We start from the raw sequence: 25,615 nt of genomic DNA, 5'->3' as shown, positions 1-25,615 counted from the left end.
GCTAGTGAGTCATTTGAACAGTTCATGACCGAGTTAAAGCTGCTGGTAAAAGACTGTGAATATGCAGATAAAGATGAGATGGTCAGAGACCGCATCGCGTTTGGAATACATTCAGCTAAAGTGAGAGAGAAACTTTTGAATGTTGGGTCCGGGCTAACGCTGGACAAAGCTATGGACATAGCTAGATCGCACGAGATAGCCCAAGCACAGTTGAAAACCATAACCGGCGCCACGAGCAGCCGTGTGAACAGACAGTGCACGCAGTTAATAGACACACACCAAAGAACACCGCCCAGAGAGCGTGTTTCAGAACAGAAAGAACAGAGAGAGTTCTAAAAATGAGCGACACGGACATAAAACGCTTCAAAAACTGTGGATATTGTGGAAACAAGATGCATGGAGAAAAGGTGCAATGCCCCGCCAAAGGAAAGCAATATGCTACATGTGGTAAACGGAACCACTTTGCTAAAGTTTTCAGGACTGTTTTTAGAAAAGCAGTACACACAGTGAGTGACAGCCAAATGCCAAATAGAGAGCCAAATGCAGAGGAACTGCTTATTGATTCTGTGTCACAGAAAAAACAGATTTCAGAGACTGAGCAAGCCTTTGCCGATATTGAGATAGGAAAACAGGGCAAAGAGCTTAAGTTTAAACTAGACACTGGATCTCAGGTTAATGTAATTCCTCTGAGTGAGTATCACAGCTTGAAGGATGAGTGTGAGCTACAGCCCACCTCATGCAGACTGACCGGCTATGGGGGTGAGCAGCTCAATGTAAAAGGCACATGCGTGATGAAATGCAAGTACAAAGAATGCGACATGATGCTGGACTTTTACATTGTTGACACTCAAGCACCTCCAGTGCTAGGTCTAAAGGCATGTTTAGACATGGACCTCGTCAAGCTAGTGCTGTCATTGACAGCACCAGTTGAGAAGCAGACAGTCATGGAGGAGTTTGCTGATGTTTTCAAAGGAATCGGACTATTCCCAGGTGAATGCACTATTCACCTTGACCCAGCAGCAACCCCTGTGGTTTGCCCACCGAGAAGGATACCCCTTGCTCTACATAGTCGCCTGAAGGAGGAGCTGCAGAGCATGGAGAATACAGAAATCATCGTCCAGGAAACAGAACCGACAGAGTGGGTCAACGCGTTAGTAGTGGTTGAGAAACCACGTACAGGCAAGCTCAGAGTCTGTCTCGATCCCAGAGATTTGAACAAGGCTATCAAACGCCCTCACTACCCTCTACCAATGCTAGATGACATCACACCCAAGCTTGTGGGAGCACGTTACTTCAGTGTAATGGACGCACGATCAGGATACCGGACTATCAAGCTCACGGAAGAGTCATCCAAGCTAACAACGTTCAACACACCATTTGGACGCTACCGATTTCTGTGTTTACCATTTGGTCTTATCGCAGCTCAGGATGAATTCCAGTGGAAGATCAACGAAACCTATGAAGGCCTCGATGGAGTAGTCGCAATCGTAGACGACATCCTCATCTATGGCAGGAATAGAGAGGAACATGACAGGAACCTCCGTGCGATGCTACAAAGATCACGGGAGAAAGGTATCTGGCTCAACCCCGAGAAAAGCATTATCGGATCCACCAAGATCAGTTATTTCGGGCATCGCCTCTCAACTGATGGCATTAAGCCGGATCCAGAGAAAATCTCCGCCATCAAGAAGATGGAGCCGCTGAAGAACCGCGCAGAGCTAGAGACAGTACTAGGCATGGTTAACTACTTAGCCAAGTTTGCCTCGAGCCTCTCTGAAATCAACACACCCATGCGTCAGTTGCTCAAACAATCCAACGAGTTCCTGTGGGACAAACAACATGACACAGCATTTCAGAAAATGAAAGACCTAATCACCAGAGAATAAGGACCAGTTCTTGCCTACTTCGGCCCCAACAAAGAGCTCAGACTACAAGTGGACGCGTCAAAGTACGGACTAGGTGCAGTATTACTGCAAGAAGGAAAGCCCATCGGCTACGCTTCCAGATCTCTCACAGACAGTGAAATCAACTATGCTCAAATCGAGAAAGAGCTATATGCAATTCTGTTTGGATGTAAGCGTTTCCACCTGTATGTCTATGGCCGACAAAGCATTGTGGAATCCGACCACAAGTCCCTCGAGTCAATCATGAGGAAACCACTAGCCGCAGCCCCACCAAGGCTACAGAGAATGATCCTTCAGCTACAGAAGTATGACTTCACAATCATTCACCGTCCAGGCAAAGACATTCCTGTCGCAGACACACTCTCCAGAAAGTCTCTTAGCTACCAGGACAGTAGCCTCAGTGAAGGCATGGATGTGCAGGTGCACATGGTGTACAACAGCTTACCTGTGAGTGACACAAAACTGAAGGAGATCCGAGCAGGAACAGAGAAAGATGCACAACTCACACTGCTGAGCAAAGTTATACATGAAGGATGGCCTGAGAAAAGGAGAAAATGCCCTCAGAGCATATCTGAATTCTGGAACCACAGAGACGAACTGTCACAAATCAACGGAATCATCTTCAAAGGGGAAAAAATCATCATTCCTACCAGTCTCAGAGAAGAGATGTTGACAAAAATTCATGCTGGACATATGGGCATGGAAAAATGCAAACAAAGAGCACGTGACATTATGTTTTGGCCCGGAATGTGCAAACACATTGAGGAATTGTCGGAAAATGTTCCATTTGTCTAGAACGCCACACATCAAATGTCAAAGAGCCCATGATACCTCACCGTATCCCAGACAGGCCCTGGCAGGTCGTCAGCTGCAAGGAAGTGCATGCAAAACATGTACAGAGACAGCAACACCAAAAGAGATACTATGACAGGTCAGCTAGACTACTGCCGCCGCTGCACAATGGAGAATCCGTCAGAATCCAGGAGCATGACTACTGGAAGCCAGCAGTCGTCATCCAGCCAGCTGACACTGAGCGATCGTATCACGTCCGCACCCCAGAAGGACAGGTGTACCGCCGCAATCGCAGGCACCTCCTGAACACCAAGGAACAACACCGTCATTCCGACGAGAGGTCAAGCCTAGAGTTATCCTTGACTTATGAACTGCCAAAGGGTGTAGGTGGATCGCTGCCCTAAAAAAACTGTACATCGTTATTGAAACGTTGAGATGTTTTCAGTGCTAGTTAAATGTTGAGTTTACTTATATGTTGATGCTACTGAGAACATTATGTAGAAGAAAGGTTCAAAAGTAATGCGTAACATTTTTCTTTTAAAAGGGGATGTAACATTTGCATATTGAATTGTCATTGGCCCGCAGGCATCTGTAAGGAATACCTATTATATTCACGTGATCACATGCTGAGTTGTCATTGGCCTGTGGGCATCTGTAAGGACTGCTATTGTTTAGAAGACCCAGTAGGGGTCCTAACTCCATCTTGTCCACACGGTGCTGTACTGTTGTGAGTTAGAACAGACCTGATGCTTCATAAAAGAGTTTAAGCTGTAATACTCCGTTGTCCTGCAATTTATTATTTTTGTACAAAGTGTGCAATACAAGACATGTGGTACCATCTCAAATGCCTTTTGAAAGTCCATATACACATCAACAGCACTACCTTCATCCACGCAATCTATTACCTCATCAAAAAACTCAATCAAGTTAGTCAAACACAATTTAGAAACATAGAAGATAGGAGTAGGCCATTCGGCCCTTCGAGCCTGCTCTGCCATTCAATGCGATCATGGCTGATCATCCAAGTTCAGCACCCGGTCTCTGCTTTCTCCCCATACCCCTTGATCCCTTTAGCCTTAAGAAATATATATTTGCCCTCAACAAATCCGTGCTGGCTCTCCTTTATTAGTCCATGCTTGTCCAAGTGGCTGTTAATTTTCTGGTTTATTATTTCTAAAAGCTTCCCAACCACCGACGTTAAACTGACTGGCCTATAATTGCCAGGTTTATCCTTCTCCCCTTTTTTGAGCAAAGGTGAAACATTTGCAATCCTCCAGTCCTTTGGCACCACCTCCAAGAAGAATTGGAAAATTATGGGTAACACCTCCACAATTTCTACTGTTACTTCCCACAGTAACCTAGGATGCATTCCATCTGGACCGGGTGACTTATCCACTTTAATTACCGTCAGCCTTTCCCGTACCTCTTTATCTATTTTTATCTCATCCAGTATCCCAGGAACCTCATCGTTTACCATAGCTTTGAAAAAGTCCTCTTCCTTGGTAAACACCGATGCAATGTACTCATTTAGTACCTCAGCCATGCCTTTTGCCTCCACCAATAGTTCTCCATTTTGATCCCAAATCACCCCCACCACTCCTCCGACAACCCTTTTACTGTTAATACGCCGATAGAAGGACCTTTGCATTCCCCATTATGTTAGCCACCAATCTATTCTCGTACTGTCCCTTTGCCCCTCTTATTCCTGTTTTCACTACTCCTCTGTACTTTTTATATTCAGCCTGATTCTCCCTTGCATTATCAAGCTGACATCTCTCATACGTCCCCTTGTTCTGCTTCATCCTACTCTCCAACTCCTTTGTCATCCAGGGAGCTCTGGCTTTGGTTGCCCTCCCTTTCCCCCTTGTAGGAATGTACCTAGACTGTACCCGAACCATCTCGTCGTTAAATTGCTCCATTACATTTTTGCCTGCTAGTCTTTGACACCAATTTACCTGGGCCAGAACCCTCCTCAACTCGCTGAAATTAGCTGTCCTCCAGTTAAGTATTTCTATTCTAGAGTGCTCCTTGTCCTTCTCCATAACTAATATATAAACCTTACGATACTACAATTCCACTTCATTTCCCACAAGTAAATCAAGCAATGCTTCTTTGCTTGTTGGACTAGAAACACACTGATCTAGGAAACAGACTTGAATGCATGCTAAAATGTGTCCCCCACTCTGATGACAAGTATTACTTTTATTCCAGTCTATCTTGGGATTGTTAAAATCACCCAATATTGTTGCTCTGTTTCCTAAATGGCCGACCCCTTATTCTGAGACTGTGACCCCTGGTTCTAGACTCCCCAGCCAGTGGAAACAACCTCCCTGCATCTACCCTGTCAAGCATTTTGTATGTTTCAATGAGATCACCTCTCATTCTTCTAAACTCTAGAGAATATAGGCCTAGTCTACTCAATTTCTCCTCATAGGACGACCCCCCCCATCCCAGGAATCAGTCTGGTGAACCTTTGTTGCACTCCCTCTATGGCAAGTATATCCTTCCTTAGGTAAGGAGACCAAAACTGTACACAATACTCCAGGTGTGGTCTCACCAGGGCCCTATATAATTGCAGTAAGATGTCTTTACTCTTATACTCAAATTCTCTTATAATAAAGGCCAAAATACCATTTGCTTTCCTAATTGCTTGCTGTAACTGCATGTTAACTTTCAGTGATTCTGGAACGGTTCCTGCGGATTGGAAGACAGCAAATGTAACCCCACTATTTAAGAAAGGAGGGAAGAGAGAAAAATGGGAACTACAGACCAGTTAGCCTGACATCAGTAGTAGGAAAAATGCTAGAATCTATTAGTTACTCTTCAACAAGGACATAAATCCCAGCGCTTTTCAGGTGAACTTCATCCACCCTGTTTAGGCCAGCTCTGGCCCATAATCAGGTTCCAATGCCCCTGGAATTTGCATCTTTCCCATCTACACCTTCTCTCCAGCCTTGTATTTACTTCCCTTATCTTACTATTCCTGAGGGTGACACCGGGAGCAATCGTGACATTGTTATCCTTGAGGTATTGCTCTTTAATCTATTTACTAACTCATCAAATTTCCTTTGCTGAACCACAAATCTATTACTTCGTCTATCACCGATTCCAACATGAATCACAACTTTTCTCTGTTCCCTTACCTCTCGAAAATAATTTCCACCAACTAGTGATATCCCTTATCTTTGCAGATGGGAGGCAACATAGTATTCTGGGTTGCAGCTCCAAAAGTGTCTGTCTGTTCCTCTATAAAATCTCCTATTACTTCTACACTTCTTTGGCAACCACTTGTTCCATGGTTTTGCTCGTGGTTGCCATCTTCTCAGTTTCTGTCATTGTCATAGATATTGAGCACTGAATACTTATTCTTATACTGTCTTGTGTTCTGACCCTGATGGATTGTCACTAAATCTCCTTCCTCACTTACTCATGGTACCTGCAGGGTGACCACCTCCTCAAAAGTGCATTCCTGAAACCTTTCAGCTGCTCTCAAGCTCAGAAATCTTGAACTCAAGCCCAAACAGTCAGAAACTACATACGTGTGTGGTCGTCCTGGACACACAAAGCATCCAGTACCTCCTATGCCATGCAGATACCACAGGTCACAGGCTTCACCTGTTCCCCAATACTATACTATACTGTTTTCCTTTAAAAGTTTAACAAAATCAAACACAATGGGCTGGATTTTCATTGAGGAGTCGGGTAGGAGGCGGGACTACAACTTTCAGGGTTGTCGTCCCGCCTCCATCGAGTTCTAGCCAACCCACGCGATTTTGACTTGATTGACCTTGTTGAGCCCACCCAGCGGGTTCAGCAGGTCAATTAAGGGCCACCCGGCAACAGGTGTCGTCACAGATTGATATTTCATCTGTCAAGACCCTTTGACAGATGAAATATCAGCATTCGACAGCTGTTTGAAGCTGTCAAACACTGACAATCTGTACTCCAAGTTAATTCCTTCCTGTCAGGATGATTTAGAGATCTCCCCAGGACAGAAAGCTGAATGCTGGAACTTTTGACAGATCGCGGCCATTCAGCTTTCTGTGCCGGTGAGGCGAGGGACTCCCGAGACCTGAGGGAAGGAAGGCTGTAAAGGTAAGTACAACTTCTTTAAACACTTTACACACACTAAACACACTTACCTCTGCACTCACGCACCCATCACTCACCTGAACACCGGACATCTCGACCCCTCCAAGCCCTTCATGCCGACAGCCCGCCTCGCTAACTTTGGCGTGGTTTGGAGCTGTCGGGAATCCCACATTTCAACAATGAAAATAGGGATTAAGCTAAAAACTGCCTGTTAACAGGCAGTTAATTGGCACTAATCCCCTTCCTGCCTCGGGGAGGCGGGTCCCAGTGCGGGTCGGGTACCCGCCTCCTTTGAAACTGGCATGGAGGCGGGATGGGTTCGTGCCCCCCGATTTCAGGATTTTAACCCCCCACACGCTTCCAATCCTGTCTCCACGGCCCAATGAAAATCCTGCCCAATGAGTTCGTGATTTAATCTCTCAAATATAATTTTAGACCAATTGTACATCAAGGCTGAGCACCTACTGAGGACTAAAGCCCTGCTGCGGCTACATGATGCTCTTAACTCTTTCTCAAGGCCTTTCACACTCCATTCATCTCTCCCTGCTTAGAAACTAATCTTTTACTAATAAACTCAAAGTTTGTACTGTCTTACACAAAAGCAGGAGGAAAAATCAGCCAGAAAATAGCTACTCACACCACCTATGTAACCAATTAATTCAATTATTACCAGCTAAAACCAATCCACAGGTAAGGTATCAAATGCCCAATAGTTCTAATAGTTACTAGTAATAAATAGCCACAATTAAGTAAATTAACACCAAATTACCATGAAATTGATAAATTAAAGTTTCAATAATTATGCCTCAAATCACTCCTACTTAGGCTGAACTCCATAATCTCCTGGTCTTTCACACTCCACTGGTCTCTCACTGTTCTAGACTCTCTTTCCCTTTTATTTAATGCTGGATGAAAGTTTAATGTGGACTGGTTGGGAGTGAGAGGCACTGTAACTATCTTTTCCCACTTTGAAATTTCTCTCCCCTTTCATGTCTTCCTTCATGTTATGGGTAATACATGTCATGGGCAATACTCTGAGTGAGAGGGCAGGAAGGTGATCTACGTCAGAAACCCTGAAGTAGATCACCTTCCTATGTACATCTGGTGATTTTTCCATCCCTTCTGCTATTACTTCTCAAGGCCTGCCTCTGACAGCATACTGGAGATAGCAGATTTCCCGTAAATGAAAACTGCAGGAGAAAATCTGCACTCCATAATCTTTTGGGACACTGCAGTAACAGCAGACAATATAAATATTACAAGACAGTGTAAAATGTGGCACAAGAATGAAATAAAGTATATGAAAAATAGACTTGCAGGAACAGACACGAGTAAAGTAACTGGGGTACAAATTTGCCTTAGGCGGTAGAGCAAAACGGACGTTGCCTTTTCGGCCGCCTGTTAGATGCCCTGCCCGATATTCAGTTCTGTTGGCTTCAATGGAACAGAGTACCAGGCAATGCATCTAACAGGCACCCAGAGTGCTACTGCCAGTTTTGCACTACCGCCCAAGGTGAATTTCTACCACACTGAGTCTGAGTTTGTTTTTACTTTTTGTCGCATACAGGAGTACTCTCATCAAAATATTTTTAAATTAGGTTTTCTTTCAGACTTTTAATGGGTGCTGTAGCAAAGTCTGAATCACCAGTGTAATTATTAAAATGTATACCTAGTATATGTAAAAAATAAGCATAGTAAAGGATATATTGCTTACCCTATAGAGGAGACATTCTTTCTGGTCTACAAGTCAACAGATGCTACTACAGGAGAGGGAAAAATATGCAAACAGCTGTACTTACAGAGAATTGGGTCGATCCAGTTTCACTGTAGACACCTCAGTGTCATAAGAGCCCAGGCTATGTACACTTTGTCGATGGGTTTTAGAGTTGGATGAGGCATTCACAGTTGGGATGAACACAGACTCAGAACTGGAGTTTGTAATACTGTTCTGCTTCTCTGTCAAGATAAATATATGTTTGTTTAAATTTGATCTATCTATCTAAATGAAAGAATATTGTACATTATTTTCCAACAATTGCTTTCACTAAAAATCATGAATGCAGTTTTACCGTATTTTTAGTGAACAGCTTAGCCTAACTAGATTCACCTTAACAACTGATCTTTAAATAGAAATGTCATTATTTCAATGTTATAAATGTTTAAATCTGCCCAAGTACTTCTCTTGCAATGTGAAATGTGTGCAGCATACAGGAACTGGACTAAAATAACCTAACTTTACTCGTTGAACACTCAACGGCCTTCAAAAAGTCTCTCCCGGCAGGGCTGTACTTAAGCACACGATCAACTACCCACTCTGCATCAGAGAATGGAGACTTTCTGGTTGTCATTTCAAACACAGGTTCAAGAAGTAAAAGATCATTGTTCCAACACCCTGCATCACCCATTTCCTCCCAAGAAAATTAGACTTTTATTCATTTCTTCTTTGCTAGATTTGTATTCCCAGGGTTGACATGCAGTCACTTCTATATTAAAACAAATTCTAAAAGAATATAAACCTGATCGTGAAGTGGAGACTCAGACAAAATTTCACACATTCCCTGCAGAGATTCTGACCTTATTCAAGAAAAAGTGTGGAGAAAAAAAAACTAGGTATAGATGCAAAGGGAAAGGAAAAATATGGTTGAGTCATTACTATTTCCTGGCAGCTGAATAAAGAGCACTATTGGTAGATGCCTGAAAATTGACCGCCAGCAGGCATTTTTACCCTAGGTAACCCGAGGAAGTGTAAAATCAAATCAAAAATAAATCTAGTGACAGTAAAACTGATCTCTGCAATTTTTCATTCAGCATCGACACTATAGCTTCAATTTTGCCAGACAGGCAAAGCTGGCCTATGGCATAGGCTCACCTACACTGGCAGTTCAAGGGTTGCGCTGAATGTGCAACAGGAGTTCCTCCCCTAATTTGTGTAATAGTGCATAGAAAAATTGTCCAGAGAATTAGGCTTGCAGAATACTTGACTGGAGAGTGCAAAATCTGACAAGACAGCAGCTCTTAAATCATTGCAGCATAACAAAGACCGCCTATTTCCACCTCCAGAACATCGCCTGTCTCTGCCCTTGCCTCAGCTCATTCGCTGCTGAAACCCTCATCCATGCCATTGTTACCTCTAGACTTGACTATTCCAACTCACTCCTGGCTGGCCTCCCACATTCCACCCTACGCAAACTTGAGGTCATCCAAAACTCGGCTACCCATGTCCTAACTCGCACCAAGTCCCGTTCGTCCATCTCCCTTGTGCTCGCTGACCTACATTGGCTCCCGGTTAAGCAGCGCCTCAATTTTAAAATTCTCATCCTCGTTTTCAAATCCCTCCATGGCCTCTCCTCTTCCTATCTCTGTAATACCTATTCAGAAAAATACACCATTCTATAAAAGAATTCTGACTTTATTAAAACATGACATACTGGGCTTGAAAATCTAAACGCCTTAACAATGGAAAAGCTGTAAACTGCATACAAGCTATTGAGATAAGATAAGTTGTTGACACTGAATCAGTAGCCTTGTTGAAACAGAAGGTTAAAGGTTCCTGAAAGTCTGAAGCCTTGGACAGAACACAATGGTACACCCAGTTAAGGTGTTTTAAAGTATACTTTGTAAACAAATGCATAAAATTAAAGAAACATGTGCCTTCGTAAAAGTAACATCAAATGAAACACGGAGACATGAGTCTGTGTTACAACCAGTTGAGGTAACTAAGAAGACAATGGTGCACCAGGTTGAGGTGTTTCTAATTTACACTTCGGAAAGAGACACAAACAGAAGACTTTGGTAAGAATGACATCAAATAGAAAGACCGTTTTTTATGATAAGTTTTGAACACCTAAAGGTGGAGACACGATTCTTAATGCTACAAGCTGATCTGACTGTAAAGATTGCATAAGTCAACAGAAAAATTACGAGATAATTAGCTTACATCAGCAGAAAACTTCAAAGGAAATACCACTGAGAAAGGGTATAAAAATTGGACTTTCAAATGGGAAGACAGATTCGCTTGAAGGGGCAAAGCAATTCTCGGCTTCAGAGGCAAGCTCTGTAAGTCTACAACTCTGAGTCTCGGGGATCAAAAAGGTACTGTATTTGATTTTGGTGGATATCCTTGAATAAGACTAAGAAATGTAAAAATGTAACAAAGTTAAGATTTAAGAATAAGGATCTCTGATAAGATTGTAAAAGCTTTTTGTATTTGGAACTGTTAATGTTGCGACTGAAATACTTACTGTAATTACATGTCGGTTCTTTAATAAATCTATATATTTTTAGAATTGTCTCACATAGTACTTCTGTATCAAACTCGCAAACTCAATCTCTGTACACTCCTTGGTGAGGAGTTGCAGAATTCTGGGAGAGTTTTCCGGACCCTCATAATATCCAGAACGTTACAGTCCAGCTAAACTTATTAAAAAGTGCTAGCTGGAGGACAGTAATATCTTCAGGTTGTTCCTTTCCTTTAGGGAGAGATAGCCTGGACCTTTAGACCCAATTAAGCGTCTTTAGGATTCAGCTACCTCAAACTTTAGTTGAAAGTGAACGTCTGGGGAACACGCCTGATCCGGGGTAGCCCTAAAGGGGCTAGGACTAGTAATTATCCTTTCAGTCTGTCATGCCTAGCTAAAAATGAGGAAGATATTTCTGGTATCAAGAGAAGGGCAATGGCAAACTTGTTCCTCGCTTTTCATAGAATCATAGAATGGTTACAGCACGGAAGGCCATTCGGCCAATCAAGCCTGTGCTGGCATCTCTCGTGGGGCTCATTGAGCACGGCACAAAAAAGTTTGTGGTCTTGATAGGTATAATTTCAAGTATTTTACTACTATTACCCTTTTGCAAACACTCTTCCATTGTGCCAAAGCTGGCAGAAGATGGGGTACAGTGAACAGATGCTCAGGCTTCCAGCCAAAAGCTCTCTGCTGCTAAGGGATTTCTGAGCAGAATCAGAATACAGAGGTTAGTCTCACTTCCAAAGAGTGACTTTCCAAATATATCTTCTACTTATAAAACTGTGGGTAGTGTGGACCGCTGCAATGAAGGCATCATAGCTGCTTCCTGGTTAATAACCATTGATGTAAATAATGATGCTTCTGTGATCAGCTACCATCTGAAATGAATTGATGTAAACCCGTTTATATAGGCTATGATATTGGAATGAGGAGCCTTGATGCTTATATAGGTGCCATCTGTGACACCTTGCACTTGAGGGAACGCTGCTACTTTGTGAAAGCTCTGCTTCAGTGATATGTAGTTTCACAAGCAATGAAGTCGTTACTCTTTGAAAACATAGCATTTACCACTTGCTTGATATGTGTGCACTGCAAACTGCCTCATGTGGCAGGTGTCCTCTTGGAAGGTTCTGGTAGCCTGAAAGCTTCACATTATGGTAATCTTAACTTTTACAGGAAGAGCCATCCCTGTTCTAGATGTTGTCTGTGGGTGATGATGCAACACATGGTGCAAACTCTGAGACAACCTTTCTTGTGCAGCAAAGGTGACAGGGATAGGTATCCTCTAACATGTCTTGTTATTTATGGAAGGGTCTATAAACATGGCCCCTGGGGTAGTGATGGGTGCAGATAAAATGCCTCAAGTATCATTGCACCTATATTGTTACTTCCTCATGAGCTTACCTTCATCTAATTCATGCAAATTCAGAACCCACAAAAGAATTCCCATCCTCACCACTTTGTATGGTGTGATTTAAATGCTAGCAGCATCCAAGAATATTGAAGGAAAGTATTGGCAAGAAAAAAAACCCCAAAAGTATAAACATGCCAAACTTTTTGTTTCTCTTTCTGCATGTCTGTCCTTCTGGTCCTCTTTCTCCATTACTGTCCTTTTTTCTCTCCCTTAACATCGGTCATGCTGTTTCCCTCTCTCTCTCCCCCCATATTTGGCTCCGTTTCTTTCTCTCTCCCTCCATGTCAGTCGCTCTGGGCTCGATTTTAATAGCCCTAAGGAGGTGAGTTTGGAGGCGGGTCGACAGCGAAAATGGGAAAAAATGGCTTCAGACTGCCAACCCACCTCCATTCCGCCCCCTCGTGATTTTCGTGTCGGGTCAGCCGCTCCCAAACTGACCCGATGGGAACTGGTGGGACAGGTAGTTAACAGTCTTGCTAATCCTATTTCTACAGTGGTTTCCCATTTTCGTGCTCCTGGCTCCTATTTCTAGTCTCGTCAGAAACAAGTCAGCTGCAAGGAGACGAGTTTCTCGAGGACATGATTTGTAGTCATTGGAGCAGCGCTTTAAAAGCACTCCTGTAACATGGCTGACATTCAAATGCAACAACTTTGTTGTTGGAGGTTTGGGATAAGATTTTGCAAATCTACTGACCTTGTGACTGTTCAAGCTGACACCCATCTGCAGTGTTACCCGATTGGAATAATTTCAGGCCACTTGAGTGTGTGCTTTCAAGCTTCCTGGCTCTACTGAAATCTATAGAAATGGGATGGGAACCATTTACATCCTCTCATCCTGGTGGTCAGATTCAGAGGAAGAGCAGTTGCGGCAGCACCAGCTCCAAGAGCGCCAGCCTATTCCTTACCCACCTGATTATGCACTGGACACAGGGCATCAGCCCCTGAGGAAATTGCTGGCCAGGAGGCCAGCGATGGCATCACCAAGGTCAGATTTTCTTCATTTGATGCTGTAAATCCTGGCTGCCATATGATGCGCCAGGTGGACACCATCCCACACCAGCACCGTAAAGCATCCCTTTAATGTCCAAGCCATTCCATGCACACACATCACTATAGCTTGGGGGGAGGGGGGTGGGGGAAGAGTTATGACTGAACAATCACTGGAATTCAGTCAGACACTTCTCAATGTGCACTCAGATCTGTCCAATAAGGGGCACTTTTGGAAAAAGATATTACACTGTATGACGATGCATTACCAGAAACTTCACATGGACATTGGCTAAACCTCTCAAATGCCTAGCCTTGTGTGCTGTTAATTGGTATGCTTGCAGTAGGATGAGGGTGAGTGTAAGGGATGGCTCGTGAGATGGGGAAGTGATAAAGTAGATAGAGGGGGTTGGGTGGAGGTTTAAAGTAAGTTGGTGTCCTGGGGAGGTCTCTTCCGCCCTTGGAAGGGAAGAGAACCTCCCTGCGTGCTGTGACTCCCTCCATAACCATAGAGAACCTGGGTGCAAGTATTCACCTTTGTGCAGTGATTGTCAGTGTTTGCAGCACCTCAATATTGTCAAACACTGACAGATCAACTGTCAAAAGAAAGTTGTGCATGGTCCCCTTAAGGAAACCGGCAGATGGCGCATCATCAAATGACATAATCAGACCCGCTTCCTGTTAATTGGCTGGTAGGGTGGGCTTAACAAGGCCAATCAAAGGAAAATCACATCTGAAGAGCGGAGGCAGCTGGGGGTAGGACCGGAACTCGGAAGCCAGCTGACCCGCCCGCATCCCGCCTCCATAATTAAAGTTGCGGCCTCTGTTTCTATCTCTCTCTTCTTGCTCCCTCACCCCCATATCAGTCCCTCAGTTTGTCTCCCTCCATGCACTGGAATGCATTGTCCAAAAGGGTAATGGAAGTAAATTCAATTGTAACTTTCAAAAGGGAATGGATATATGCTTGAAAAGAATTAAATTGCAGTGCTATGTTGAAAGAGCAGGGAGTGGGACTAAATGGATAGGCTCTTTTAAAGAGCCAGCACATGCATGATGGGCCGAATGGCCTCCTTTTGTGCTGTAAGATTCTATGATTCAGTCCAGCAAAACCAACTATTGCATGTAGCAAAATGAAACTAAACTCCACCCCCTCCCAAAACCAGACTTTTCCCAGAACTAAAACAGTTATCTCTTTTTAAGAAGCCTGCTTGAACAGGCCAGGGTCTAGGACTCCTGAAGTGTTCATTTTATATGTGCAAGGTGCAGACTGTGGATGGAGACTCAGCTGAAGTCACAAGATTCAGCATGGGGTTGATTTAATTAAATTTAAAGATTTTAATGAGTCCTGTACATGCTGGTAGCTTGGCCTCTTTTTTAAAAACCAAATCAAGTGCCATAAAATGCGTCCACTGGCTGAGTCTTGCAAAAGTAGCCTGTATAAATGTAATAAGAATGAAGGACAATATGCGTCCTGTGATGACTGAAATAATTCCATTTCAACTGATTTTTAACAGGTGCAGAAAGCAGTGAAGAAAACTGTTAGTTGAAAGGAAACTTAAAAGCTTACGAAAATGTGAGAACTGACAATTAGCTGAACAGATTATTCCACAAGACGCAAGTCCTGACAGATCATATGCCTGCTAGCCTTAACATTCTATATTTCAAGCAGAATTGGTAAACTACCAAATAAATGGATTTTTAAAATAATCTATAAAAGGATGTTTGCAATTTAACTATTATTCAGTTGAAAGAACAAAATTCAGCAACTCAGGGGATATTTATCGGAGTATCAGAGGCAAAAGGGAACTCAATTCCACACAAGGAACTGGATTTTGCCGGCGCTCAGAGGTCGGGTTTGGAGGCGGGTCCGCTGTCAAAATAGCAAAGATTGACAGCGGGTAGGAAACCCGCCGTCAACCTGCCTCCACGCGAGTCTCCCAGGTGTCAGGTCTGTCAGCGGAGAACTGCCCTGACACCAAGTGGCGGGGGAGACAATTGAGCTTACTAAATGACTTGTTAAGAGCCAATTTAATGGTATTTTGAGACTTCCTTCCAATTGGGCTACTGCTGCTCGGGGAACACGCCAGCTCACCCTGGTGTGAGTTGAGTCTGCTCTGATGTCTATGATAAGCTGACAGCTGCAGAAGTGGTGTAAAGGATGCTATGTTGCAGATGGTCAGTTTCAGAGCGCAGAAACTGTTGGTTATTGTATTTGTAAGACATTATAGAGATTTCTTTAGCTTGCAAGTGTTTAGAGCCAACTGTATATCCAGTGCCACCTCATTAGAACAACCTCTCTCACTACTGACAGATCGTTTCTGTCATCTCATCTGCAGCTGACATCCATTGCAGCAACAGCGATGCCCTAGAAACTCTCTCACCTTGCTCCTCTGATACCTTCCATGTTCAGCCCAAACACCAACATCATTAGGCACACCAGCAGCACCAACAACACCACCAGCAACCTTCTCTGCCATCACCTGATGCTGCACAGGACACAGGGCATCAGCACCCGACAACACTGCTGCCCAGGAGGCCAGGAATGGCATCACCAAGGCCAGATTTACTTCACTTGAAGCTGTAAACCCTGGCTGCCATATGATGCGCCAGGTTGACACCATCCCACACCAGCACCGTAAAGCATCCCTTTAATGTCCAAGCCATTCCATGCACACACATCACTATAGGGGGGAGGGAGTTATGTCTCAACATTCACTGGATCTCAGTAAGACACTTCTCAATGTGCGCTCAGATCTGTCCAATAAGAAGCACTTTTGGAAAAAGATATTACACTGTATGACGACACATTACCAGAAACTTCACATGGACATTGGCTAAACCTCTCAAGTGCCTACCCTGGTGTGTTGTTAGTTGGTATGCTTGCAGTAGGATGAGGGTGAGTGAGAGGGGTGGCTAGTGAGATGGGGAAGTGATAATGTAGAGAGAGGGACGGGTGGAGGTGCAAGGTAAGTTGGTGTGAGTAAGGATGTGCAGGAGTAGGGTATGGAAGGCAGTGATGGGGATGTGATGAGTAACACAGCAGGGTGAGTTTGAGTGTGGCTTTGCAGTAACGTTTCGTGATCCACTGAGATCATTGAAAGGTTGGCACCACTGCAGCCAGGGACACCTGACGACATATGTGCTTTTGCCCTCCAGTGCAACCAGGCTGCGTTGGTGTCCTGGGGAGGTCTCTTCTGCTCATTAGAAGGGAAGAGGACCTCCCTGCGTGCTGTGACTCCCTCCATAAGCATATGGAGGGAGTCATTGGAGAGCCTGGGCACAACCGTCCACCTTTGTGCAATGCTTGTCAGTGTTTGCAGCACCTCAATGCTGTCAAACACTAACAGAACAACTGTCAAACTTAATGTGGCCGTGGTCCCTTTAAGGAAACTGGCTGATGACGCATCATCAAATGACATCATCAGACCCGCTTCCTGTTAATTGGCCGGGAAGCCCGCAGGGTGGGCTTAACAAGGCCAATCAAGGGAAAATTCCTTTGACAGAGCAGCTGCAGCCGGGAGCAGAACTGAACCCGGCAACCAGCTATCCCACCACCATCCCGACACCGCGGAGAAAATCCAGCCCAAACTCTCAGTATGTGATGAAATGACACAGGTCTGAAATAGTGTAAATCATAATTTTCCCACTGAGTAGATTTGCCTGTTGAAAAAAGGCACTTAAAATTTTGTTCATTCATTGCAAAGAAATTAATTAGAACAGGATAAAAATAGGCCAAGTATAGAACAGCAAATTGAAACTTTCCTACGACAAAGCTCATGTAAGCCATATTGTCAGCCACTTAGTTATGTACACTGAAACCTTTACTTGATGGAGACTGAGGCAGCATTTACCTGCAACTGGTACAGATTGGATAATGCAAGTTTTCATGGACTGAGCAGTACAATTAATGATCCAACAATGAATGGCAAGGAAGAAGTCAATCAGAAACAAGTCTTTCAGCAGAATTTAGTAAATTAGGTTACTATAGCTGTTCAGATGCAATGCCCAACATACAAAGCTTGGAGGATAAAAGCTAAAGTTATAAAAATCTACAATAATAGTAATTGGTAGAAATACTTAGCAGGCCCATCAATGTCTGTAAAGAAAAAGACAAGTGGTGTTCCCATGACATTGCTGATCTTGTGCAAGCATTAGAGATGATGTAGAGAAAGCAACAATAATGATTCCAAGTATAAGAGGATGAGAAAAGATTAAAGAAGTTCCATCTTTATAGTATAGAGAAAGGCAGTTAAGGGAGGTCCTCTATGTAGTATATATAAAGTAATGGCTAAAATAAGATAAATCTTGATTATTATTTAAAAATAAAAGGCAGAATATTAAGACCAAGCATAAGTATAAACTAATGAAAAATAAATTCATAATAGATGCCATAAGAAATTTCTTTATGCAAAAGATTGTTACGTGCCCTTGAATAATCTGCCAGGTAATGCAGTAGAGATGCAAACTTAAGCAGCATTCAAGACACAGTTGAATACTACACTGGGGGCATTTGAATACTAGAAGGATAAACTTAGGTAGGCTAAATTACCTTTCCTCATCCTTAGCTTTTCTTATATCTATTGCTGCACTACATTTATTTCTCTCTCCTTAAAATGAGCTAATTAAGTTGGGGATTGACAACTCTCAGGTATACAAGCAAGTAGCCATTCTTTATGTGAGAGCCAAGACAGTGAGTAGTTAGCAAACTATTTTACACCAGGAGACACTACAGCTGAGCCTGGTTTTAATTATCTTCACCTAATGTTTACAACAAGGGTCTTTGCAAGATTCCTCTGCCATTTCAGAGCCATGTGGTGGTGTGGAGGAGGTTGAACAACAGCACAGTCAATAGTGTTTAAAAGCTAACATATTGAATTGTTGATTGAGAGTATAACTTATTTTTACTACACAAACTGCACATTGACTTGCACAGGTCACTTGGGAAGAAAATATTGCCTTTTTCTAAAAAAAGTGCTAGTGATTGTTTTGTTTCACAGCAACTATTCTCCAGTTAAACGCATATGCCCCAGGGATTCCAGTCCTTGTTTTCATTGGGATTGGCAACTGCACTCCTGATTAAGTGTAGAACTGTACTCTTGGCTTCTAAAAGGGAAGTAAACACCCAGAATATATTAAATCATTAGTATCCATTCCCAAAACATTCTACAGGATAATTAATAGAATATTTATCAAATTTGGAGGGAACCTGGTTCTACTTGTACAGAGATACCATATCATTTTGTATTTTGCAAGCTACTGAAAAAATATGAAGACCTAGTTAGAGTTTTATCTTAAAGACTTTAATTTAAGCTTAGCACAGAAGTGGCACTTTCACCATTGAGTCATCTGGTCATGGTTTCAAGCCATTTCCAGGATTTGAGCATGTAATCTAGGCTGAAACTCCAGTGCAGTGATGGGGTGCTGCATTGTCGGAGGTGCCATCTTTCAAATGAGACGATAAACTGAAGACCAGTCTCTTTGTTTAGATGCCTACATAACCAGTGACTACACCTCAAAAAGTAATGAATTGGTTGTGAAATGCTTTGTGCCATCCTGAGAATGTGAAAGGCACTATATTAATGCAACATCTTTCTTAAAAAAGAGAGAAAGGATCAACTGAATTCTGCAAGGACGATGAAAACCTTGAAAGTTTTGATGTTTTCAATAGGAGACTGAGTTTTCGAACCTACCAGAAACTGATCACTTTAACTACATATACTCACAATTAAGACTGTTAAGTGCCACAGTTGATTCCTTGTACAATCATCAACAACAACAACAACTTGTATTTTTATAGCACCTTTAACATAGTAAAACATCCCAAGGCACTTCACAAGAATATTATTAGACAAAAAATTTGACACCTAGCCACCCAAGGAGAAATTAGGGCAGGTGACCAAAAGCTTGGTCAAAGAGGTAGGTTTTAAGGAGTGTCTTAAAGGAGGAAAGAGAGGTAGCGAGACAGAGGTTTAGGCAGGGAATTCCAGAGCTTAGGGCCTAGGCAACAGAAGGCACGGCCACCAATGGTTGAGCGATTATAATCAGGGATGCTCAAGAGGGCAGAATTAGAGGAGCGCAGGTATCACGGTGCGGGGGGGGGTTCTGGGGCGGGAGGAGATTACAGAGATAGGATGGGGCGAGGCCATGAAGGGATTTGAAAACAAAGATGGGAATTTTGAAATGGAGTGTTGCTTAACCGGGAGCCAATTTAGGTCAGCGAGCACTGGGGTGATGGGTGAACGGGACTTGGTGCAAGTTAGGACACGGGCAGCCGAAGTTTGGATGACCTTAAGTTTACGTAGGGTGGAATGTGGGAGGCCAGCCAGGAGTGCATTGGAAGTGTTAAATCTAGAGGTAACAAAGGCATGGATGAGGGTTTCAGCAGCGGATGAGCTGAGGCAAGGATGGAGACGGACGATGTTACGGAGGTGGAAATAAGCGGTCTTTGTTATGCCACGGATATATGGTTGGAAGCTCATTTCAGGGTCAAATATGACACCAAGGTTGCAAACAGTGTGGTTCAACCTCAGACAAATGTTAGGGAGAGGGACGGAGTCAGTGGCTAGGGAACAGAGTTCGTGGCAGGGACCGAAAACAATGGCTTCGGTCTTCCCAATATTGAACTGGAGAAAATTTCTGCTCATCCAGAACTGGATGTCGGACAAGCAATCTGACAATTTAGAGACTGTAGAGGGGTCAAGAGAAGTGGTGATGAAGTAGAGCTGGGTGTCGTCAGCATACATGTGGAAACTGACGCTGTGTTTTCAAATGTCGCCAAGAGGCAGCATGTAGATGAGAAATAGGAGGGGGGCCAAGGATAGATCCTTGGGGGACACCAGAGGTAACGATGCGGGAGCGGGAAGAGAAGCCGTTGTAGGTGATTCTCTGACTATGATTAGATAGATAAGAATGGAACCAGGCAAGTGCAGTTCCCACCCAGCTGGATGACGGTAGAGAGGTGTTCGAGAAGGATGGAGTGGTCAACCGTGTCAAAGGCTGCAGACAAGTCAAGAAGGGCGAGGAGGGATAGTTTACCTTTGTCACAGTCACAGAGGATGTCATTTGTGACTTTGCTGAGAGATGTTTCGGTACTATGGCAGGGCGGAAACCTGATTGGAGGGATTCAAACATGGAGTTGCAGGAAAGACGGGCATGGATTTAGGAGGCGACAACATGCTCAAGGACTTCGGAGAGGAAAGGGGGGTTGAAGATGGGGTGGTAGTTTGCAAGGACGGAGGGGTCAAGGGTTGTTTTTTTTGAGGAGAGGGGTGATGATGGCAGATTTGAGGGAGAGGGGGACAGTACCTGAGGAGGAAGAACCGTTAACAATGTCAGCTAACATGGGAGTCAGAAAAGGAAGTTGGGTGGTCAGCAGTTTGGTGGGAATAAGGTTGAAGGAGCAGGAAGTGGGTCAACTTAAAGACAATCCTAATTAACTCCTAAGTATCACATAATTGTCGTGTGATAAAAAATATCAAAATAGAGAATCATGAAATAACTCTTCTAAAATCAAATAAAGATCACCAGCAACAACAAAGTGATTTCGCAAAGAGAAAGGGTTGTTTTGTGCTTATCCTGAACTTTAGTTGTTCAAACAATTCATTAAAAAATATTGGATTAGATAATGTCTTCATTACATGCATACTAACGTACAAACATGTTTCGTCTTTTAAAACATTTGCTAAAATTATTTTTGAAAATGTTGCAAATTTGAAGTACAATTAATAAACAGAACCATGACATATTTACCAATATTTATTAAATAACAAGCATATATCCATGCTGTTGCTCAGGGTCAAGTTACAGGATGTGCTTCTTTATACAGGGTCAGTTGAAAATATGCCATGCAACACAAAATGAATTAGACTACACTTAATTCAAATTCTAATAATTCTAACTTTAATGCAAAAATGACAGAATACAGCCTGCTCCTGATAATTCAGTCAAGTTGAAATTCTTTTCCTTTCGAGCCTAATTGCTGTAAATGGCACACCCTGGTCATTTAAAAGGCAATTACTCTTACGCATACCCGGAGCTCAACTGCAGGGTAATTGTTTCTCTATAGATAGGCAGCTGGCAGTAAATCCTTAGTTCCTCCTCAACGTCAGAAACCAGCAGGAAATGACTGGCTTTCACTCTGAGCTTTGCATCTGTTATAAAGTGCAACATCTGAAGTGTGATGAACTCAAATACCTGGGAAACAGGAAAGTTAGAAAAAAGTAGCCGATCCTTCAGTTTGAATCTTTTTAAAGGAATTTATACTCAAAGATCTTTTGGGGGTGGAAATCCAGTGTTGCTGTAGGATTAAAGGCTTGCAGCAACACTTCAAAGACAGATGTGCTTTTTTAGCTATGCATATTGGAAGCGAGAAATTTACATAGCATTACATAGGATATACGGCAGAGAAACAGGCCATTCAGCCCAACCAGTCCATGCCGGTGATTATGCTCCACACGAGCCGCCTCCAGTCTTTCTGCATCTAAATCTATCAGCATAACCCTCATCCAAAACCCGGCTGCCCGTGTCCTAACTCGCACCAAGTCCTGTTCGCCCATCACCCCTGTGCTCGCTGACCTACATTGGCTCCCGGTTAAGCAGTGCCTTGATTTCAAAATTCTCATCCTTGTTTTCAAATCCCTCCATGACCTCGCCCCTTCCAATCTCTGTAATCTCATTCAGCTCCCCCCACCCAACCCCCCCCCCCCCGAGATATCTGCGCTCCTCTAATTCTGCCCTCTTGAGCATCCCTGATTATAATCGCTCAACCTTTTGGGGCAGTGCCTTCTGTTGCCTAGGCCCTAAGCTCTGGAAATCCCTACTTAAACCTGTCCGTCTCGCTACCTCTCTTTCCTTCTTTAAGACGTTCCTTAAAATCTACCTCTTTGACCAAGCTTTTGGTCACCTGCCCTAATTTATCCTTATGTGGATCGGTGTCAAATTTTGTCTTAAATACTCCTGTGCAGCGCCTTCGGATGTTTTACTACGTTAAAGGTGCTATATAAATACAAGTTGTTGTTGCATTCCCTTTACCTTCATATGCATGGATAGCCTCCCCTTAAATTAATCTATACTATTCGCTTCAACCACTTCCCTGTGGTAGCAGGTTCCACAAGAAATTTTTTCTGAATTCCCTATTGGATTTCTTGGTGACTATCTTATATTGATGGCCTCTAGTTATGCTCTTCCCCACAAGTGGAAACACTCTCTCTCTATCCACTCTATCAAAACCTTTCATAATTTTAAAGACCTCTATTAGGTCACCCCTCAGCCTTCTTTTTGCAAGAGAAAAGAGACCCAGCCTGTTCATCCTTTCCTGATATGTATACCCTTGCATTTCTGGTATCATCCTTGTAAATCTTCTCTGCACCCTCTCCAGTGCCTCTATATCCTTTTTATAATATGGCGATCAGAACTGGATGCAGTACTCCAAGTGTGGTCTAACCAAGGTTCGATACAGGTTTAGCATAACTTCCCTACTTTTCAATTCTATCCCTCTAGAAATAAACCCTAATGCTTGGTTTACTTTTTTTATGGCCTTGCTAACCTGTGTCGCAACTTTTAGTGATTTGTGTATTTGTACTCCGAGATCCCTTTGTTCCTCCACCCTCCAAGTGATATGTGACCTCCCTATTCTTCCTACCAAAATGTAATACCTCACATTTATCTGTGTAGAACTTCATTTGCCAATTATATGCCCATTCCACAAGTTTATTAATGTCCTCCTGTAACTTGTTGCAGTCCTCCTCAGTATTGACTATCCCCCCAATTTGGTGTCCTCTGCAAATTTAGAAATTATGCTTTTGATTCCCAAGTGTAAATCGTTAATGTAAATTGTGAACAGCAGTGATCCCAGCACTGATCCTTGAGGAACACCACTACCCACCTTCTGCCACTGTGAATAGCTACCCTTTATTCCTACTCTCTGCTTTCTGTCCTGCCAGCCAGCAATCCATTCTGCTACTTGTCCGCTGACTCTGCATTCTCTGACCTTGTTCATCAGTCTATTATGTGGCACCTTATCAAAGACCTTTTGAAAATCCAGATAAATTACATCTGCTGCATTACCATTGTCTACTCTCTCTTACCTCTTCAAAAAATTCAATAAGGTTGGTCAAGCAAGACTTTCCCTTTTGAAATCCATGTTGACTATTCATTATTTTTGGTTTATTATTATTTATTATTGGTTTCTAGATGTTCTATTTTCTCCTTTAGTTCCATTATTTTTCCTACCACTGACATTAAGCTGACTGGTCTATAATTCCTTGGACATATTCTATCCCCCTTCTTAAATATCGGTATTATGTTAGCTATCCGCTAGTCCTCTGGCACTATACCTTTTTCTAACAAATTATTAAATATGCGTAGCAATGCCTCTGTTATCTTTTCCCTAGATTGTTTTAAAATGCGTGGATGCAATCCATCTGGACCAGGGGTCTTATCCTCTTTGAGTTTGATTAATTTATTTAATATATCCCCTTTTTTTATTTTATTTTAAATGCGCTTATCTCATTACTAATCTCATCATCCAATGTCATGTCCACCTGTTCTATCTCCCTGGTAAATACTGAAGCAAAATAATTATTTAATATTTCTGCCATTTCTCTATTGTTACCTGTGGTATTATCCTGACTATCACTTAATGGCCCTATTCCCATCCCAATCTTCCTTCCTTTTTTTATTGATGTGCCTATAAAATATTTTACTATTTTGTTTTATGTTCCTTGATAATTTAATTTCATAGTTCCTCTTTGCCTCCCTAATTGTTTTTTTGACTTTTCTCCTAATCTTTTCGTATTCTCTCTCATCATGCACTCCCCTGCTGTCTATGTACTTAATGTATGCCTCTTTCCTTACCCTCAATTTTTCCCTTATGGCTTTATTCATCCATGGAGTCTCATTATTGTTTAGTTTGTTCATTCCTTTTAGCGGAATATATTTTTCCTGCACTCTGCTGAACACCGTTTTAAATGTTTCCCATTGCTGTTCTACATCGTTGTTTGCCAATATTGTCGCCCATTTTTTTCCCCCAAGTTCTATTCTCAGCCCCTCAAAAATCAGCTTTTCTCTAACCTATTAACCTGGTTTTTGTCATACTTATGTCCTTCTCAATTATCATCTTAAAGCACATTATATTATGGTCACTACTGCCTATATGTTCCCCTACCTTTACTTCTCTTATCTGCTCTGCTTCATTACTAGATCCAGTAGCAAATCCTTCCTTGTTGGGCTTTTTACATATTGGGTTAGAAAGGAGTCCTGTACACATTGTAGGAACTCCATTCCCTTATCCCCTTTACCTACCTCTTCTGGCCAATTAATATCAGGGTAGTTGAAATCCCCCATGATTATTCTTCTATTTTTTTTTTTTTACTTATTTCCCTAATTTGTCTGCATATTTCTTCCTCCACCTCTTTTCCACTATTAGGTGGTCTGTAGACACCTATTAGTGTGATTGATCCTTTATTATCTTTTATCTCTATCCATATGGATTCTATTTTTGTCTCGCGGATATCTGCGTCACTTTTTTCTACTGCCATTAGGTTATCCCTAATAAGTACAGCTACTCCACCTCCCCTTTTTCCCTCCCTATCTTTTCTAAATATGTTATACCCTGCAATGTTTAATTCCCAGTCCTGATTTTTCTGTAGCCATGTCTCGGTTCCTCGCAAAGTATGATTGCCTCCAGCTCCCCTGTTTTATTACGGACACTGTGCATTGCTGTACAGACAGTTTAACTGATTTTTAATAGGATTGCCTCTCACCTTATGTTTAACCATCTTTTTAGACTTCTGTTCTATAACTCTATTTATTCCCTTGCCGTGAATGTCCTCCCTTACTTTATTCTTTCCTGTGCTCTCTTTTCCCGTTTTGTTTATATTTAGGCTGGTTACGTTTCTCGTAGATCCCTCCCCCCATTTTACTAGTTTAAAGCCTTTGCCACTTTCCTATTTACCCTTTCCGTTAGGACACGCGTCCCAACCCATCGGTACAGCTCCTTTCTGTCCCAGAACTGGTGCCAGTGTCCCATGAAAAGAAACCCCTCTTTCCCACACCAGCCCTTTAGCCATGTGTTAATTATCCTGATCTGTCTGCTTCTATGCCAATTTGCACGTGGACAAATTTGTACAGGAAAATGATGGTTGGCAGAATTTGAAGGACCTTGAGCGCAAAGATTTTTAGACAGT

General features: G+C 42.7%; 1 protein-coding gene across 13 annotated transcripts in view; it reads right to left on the bottom strand.

Annotated features, from left to right (window-relative positions):
* The window catches only part of LOC147114055 (rho GTPase-activating protein 26-like), a 249,495-nt gene that overhangs the window by 45,465 nt on the left and 178,415 nt on the right, over nucleotides 1-25,615 (bottom strand). For all 13 annotated transcript variants that reach the window (XR_015079339.1, XR_015079340.1, XR_015079341.1 and 10 more), the window contains one exon: nucleotides 8,588-8,744. Coding sequence is in view for 9 of the 13 variants with exons in the window: in XM_085995616.1 (XP_085851742.1) it covers nucleotides 8,588-8,744 (157 nt within the window). In the remaining 4 variants the exon portion in view is untranslated. The remainder of the gene's footprint in view (nucleotides 1-8,587; nucleotides 8,745-25,615) is intronic.

The sequence above is a fragment of the Somniosus microcephalus genome, chromosome 8, assembly GCF_052327205.1.
Source record: "Somniosus microcephalus isolate GS21.2 chromosome 8, FLI_Smic_1.0, whole genome shotgun sequence".
NCBI lineage: Eukaryota > Metazoa > Chordata > Chondrichthyes > Squaliformes > Somniosidae > Somniosus > Somniosus microcephalus.
This window is presented reverse-complemented; position numbering and strand designations above follow the sequence as displayed.